Source organism: Hemibagrus wyckioides, linkage group LG11 (assembly GCF_019097595.1).
Source record: "Hemibagrus wyckioides isolate EC202008001 linkage group LG11, SWU_Hwy_1.0, whole genome shotgun sequence".
NCBI classification, from domain to species: Eukaryota; Metazoa; Chordata; class Actinopteri; order Siluriformes; family Bagridae; genus Hemibagrus; species Hemibagrus wyckioides.
The window spans coordinates 32,847,259-32,851,184 of NC_080720.1; the positions used below are offsets into that span (position 1 = coordinate 32,847,259).

The window sequence follows — 3,926 nt, forward strand, 5'->3', positions numbered from 1 at the left end:
GTACACTAAAATGTGTTATTTTATTGCATAACTTTATTAAAGAGCTGTGTTAAAAATAACATGCATTAATGAACTGCAGTAGTAGGTGGAGTCAGAGTATTTCGACTTTTTGCACCTGCAACGTGATTTATGAAAAAATGAAAAATTTATGAAAATTTTTTTTATAAAGTTTCTTAAAATGGCTGAATGAGTTTTTTCTTTCTATTTCCACAGATGCTTCAGTTTTACTCTGGAAACCACACTCTCGTTTCTGTGTCTTTAAAGTTGTACACAGTTCATTCTTTGAACTCGCTTTGCAACGTGAACACTAAATAAACACAACATGACTAGTCTGTGTTTGGGGTCTCAGACTGCATGACTGTGCACATTCATTCCCAACAAGGCTTTCACCTAAAGAGGAAACAGGAAACAGTGCCATCTAACAGAATAGATATTATTCTATCATTGAAGTTCACATGAAACTCTGGATCCTGATTGGTCAGAAGAGTTTTGGGAATTTTCTATAACAGCAGCTCTGACACTGGTGCAGGAGGTTTCTCTTAATGCTTATAATGCGTCATTGTTTCCATAGTAAGCCCTCTGACCTTCACATGGGTCAGAGGTAAAACTGAATCTTTTGTTTCTCTGGAAGGGGCAGAGCTGCGTTTCGTCTTAACGTACCAAAGTGCAAACATTTCACGAAGGAATTCTATTGAAATTTATAATTTCACAATATGCATTTTAAATTAATCCCTGTTCAAATCGCTAAAAATGTTACACATTAAAAAAAGTAACTTTTTTGCTTATTTCACTTTGTGAAAGTGACAGTACGTTCGTGGAGACAAAGCTAGGCTGAAAGTGAGAACACGATATGGGTACGCTTCTCCCCAAAAAGCATATATCTTTGTATATAAAAGAGTTCTCAGGAAGTGGTTTATGATTTCCTGATGCTACACCATAAGCAACAGCTGCTGCAGTGTAGTTCCAGTTATTTATTTCTCTCACCATGTAAAATAACCATTAATTTAAATGAAGTGAGAATTTAATTTAATTTATTACATAGTGAGGGAAGTTCTACTGGAACATGAAAAACAGGAGGAAGGGAAGTTATTAGTTAGCCATGTTTACATACCATGCAGGGATTTTGGTGGTTCGCTGTAGCGACTGACAGAGCACCAGAGCTTATGAACTGTTTAAAAAAAAACATGACTGTTTATCAAGTAACAAAAAATCAACAGTGAAGGTTATCCTCTTGTATCAGTATTCACTCCAACCCTTTTTATTTTTTCTATCTACACAATCTAGAACATGTTACTGAAGCATGGTGGTGGTAGTATCCTGTTAAGAATTATCCTTGGCCTCTTGCTTGCTTTACTGACAAAGTAAAAATTAACTAATTAATTATTTAATTAAGTAATTAATTAATCAGCTAAATAACTATTATTAATTAATTAATTACAATAAAAATTAATCAATAATAAAATATTTATTAATTTGTTTATTTCTTAATTCAAAGATTCAACAAAATATGAAAGTAAAAATAATTCAATAGTTTGCAAATTTATTTACAAATCAAAAACCAGAAAAGTATCATACGACCTTAATATAAATACACCTGGTTCTTAAGGAACCCAGAATTTGTTAGCAAGCATTCAGAAACAGTGAGAATAACAAAATAATATAAACATAATCAAAATCAAGCAGTGAATCATTAAAACAAAACAATTTGGAACATGAATAAACAAATAAATAAATAAATAAACACAAGCATTTGAGTAATCAGAGGCATTAATCACAGAAGAAACTAAGAGGCCAAGTTTACTTCTCAGCACAATGCTTCAACCTCATGTGCTAGTTTTGAAAAGTTATAAAATATGATTTCATCTAAGTCACCTCTGTGTTACTCAGCAATGTATAAAACGGTGAGGTTGTGTAAATGCCGTCAACTTACGACAAGTGATCCCCACAGAGCGATACCGCTGGTGACTCTGAGCCGGAAAGTGAACAAGGTTAAAAAAATACCGAACAGTAAAGTTATGATTCCGATCGTAATCTGCACAGTCTGTGGAGAAAAAGAGACAATGAGATTACAACCTGGAGAAATCTGAAATGTTAAGCATGAAGACATTTTAACATAAAAGTATTTTTACCCCCAGTGCTTTGAGGTTGCCTTTCAGATACGCTGTGCATCTAAAGAGTCGGGTATCAGCTGGAGCCGTTACAGGGGTCATGATTATGAGGAGTCGACTCGATGAACAGACAGAACATCCTAAAGAAGTGTTCTTTAAGCAGTAATATATCATGTACTGTGAAAATGATACCTTAGCCTGTTTTAAATGCAGTTACATTTTTTAAGATACAGATTTTCTAAACAATAAACTGAATCATTTCATTAGATTTGAGCCATTTTTTGTGAGCATACTCTTGTAATTAATCTCATTAAAACGTATAACATTAATCTCTTTATGATATAAACAACAACAACAACAACAAAGAATACAAAGACACACATGATGTGTGGAACAGTGTGGTTTTATAGCTCAAAGTTCTGAATTTTTAATTGCATAACAATTTATCATTTTGATACGAGTGAAGTCCAGACTTTATGTTTCAGTGCTGCTTATATAATCCTCAGTGACTTGATGTTTCCTTGTAGCTTAGTTGTTTGTTTGTTTTTTGTTTTGTTTTTTTATAAATAAAGCTGTATTTTGGGAGAAAGATAAAACCTGACACATTCCTTCAGATTATTATACATGAAAAGATAAAAACATGGCAGAGGAGCTACTTCAGGGCTGAAACTTGACCTTTCTCACTGTACGAGTCCCTGTGAAGGAGCTGTTACTATGGAAACGATCACAAGTGCATTAATATCACTTGAGAAATGAATCAATACCTTCTGACCAATCAGAATCCAGAATTCTGCAGCGTTGTGCTGTAGATGAGCGTCGTGTCTGAAGATTTCTGAAAAGGTCAGTGATAGTGTTGTAGAAAGAGAAGAAACTCACAGATATGTGATTGTGTTATTGCATGAGGAAAGTTTACTGTAAATCACACACACACAATCACACACACTCACAGAATCAGATAGGTAAGAAACGAAATCATAGTTAAAGAGAAGATGTCTGGATTACTTTTGTACCTCAGCAAGCTTTTTTTTCCCAGATGTATCACTATATATCTGTAATAGACATGATGTCCAGCATGAAGCTTAAACAGTACAGAGACAGCAAAGGCAGGACCTGAGTGCAAAATAAATATGATTAAATTTTCTAGGGAATTACAGGATAGAAATAGCCTTTATTTGTCAAATATACTTAACAGCACAGTGAAATTCTTTCTTTGCATATCCCAGCCTTGGAGGTCAGGGTCAGAGCACAGGGTCAGCCATGTTAGCAGCCCCCCCTCGTCAGTTTCGTGCTAAAAATAATAAGAATTCAGTTCAATGTGAGACTCTCCTGAAGCTAATCTAACACTCCAATCACCACATTAACCCGACTAGCTCAGTCTAACAAGCAGACTTCAACTAACTAAGAACTAAGAAAGAACTAAGAAAAAGACAAATACTTCAGACTGGATGATGGCAGAGATGAGGTTTATTCTAGTCAGAGCTGAGAACAAATGACAAGGTGTTCACAATCTTCAGTTTCAAAGATCAGTGTCTATATCCATGTTTCTTATCACACATGATGAAATCAGCCTAACTCCTGAAGTCGAAATGGTCCACCTGCTTTTTTTGTGGATGGTTTGGGCCTTTCCTAGACATGGTTATATTCCACTTTGGCATTTTACATTTCCCATTCAGCTTTAATATAAAACTTATATAAAAATAGATGTCTTATCTCTATCATTATGGTTTTTTGTTGTTGTTTCGGGGTTTTTTTTTTTTTTTACATTTTCCAGTGTGAAACATTTTCATGTTGAGAAGACATCATGGGCATGTTAGAATC

General features: G+C 34.4%; 1 protein-coding gene across 1 annotated transcript; it reads right to left on the reverse strand.

Annotated features, from left to right (window-relative positions):
• Positions 1 to 345: 345 nt before the first annotated feature.
• LOC131361767 (membrane-spanning 4-domains subfamily A member 15-like) lies at positions 346 to 2,210 on the reverse strand. Its single transcript, XM_058403294.1, has 4 exons — positions 2,130 to 2,210; positions 1,931 to 2,041; positions 1,112 to 1,168; positions 346 to 390 (listed from the first exon to the last, which is right to left on the reverse strand). Exons 1-4 carry the CDS (start codon positions 2,208 to 2,210, stop codon positions 346 to 348), a joined length of 294 nt encoding a protein of 97 aa, XP_058259277.1.
• Positions 2,211 to 3,926: the final 1,716 nt, after the last annotated feature.

Excerpts from the sequence above, each read along its gene's own strand:
- LOC131361767 (XM_058403294.1), bottom strand. The coding sequence starts at position 2,210 with ATGACCCCTGTAACGGCTCCAGCTGATACCCGACTCTTTAGATGCACA. Across the intron at positions 1,169-1,930 it reads CTCTGTGGGGATCACTTGTC|TTCATAAGCTCTGGTGCTCT; the intron begins GTAAGTTGACGG and ends TTTTTTAAACAG. Across the intron at positions 391-1,111 it reads ACCACCAAAATCCCTGCATG|GTGAAAGCCTTGTTGGGAAT; the intron begins GTATGTAAACAT and ends TTTCCTCTTTAG.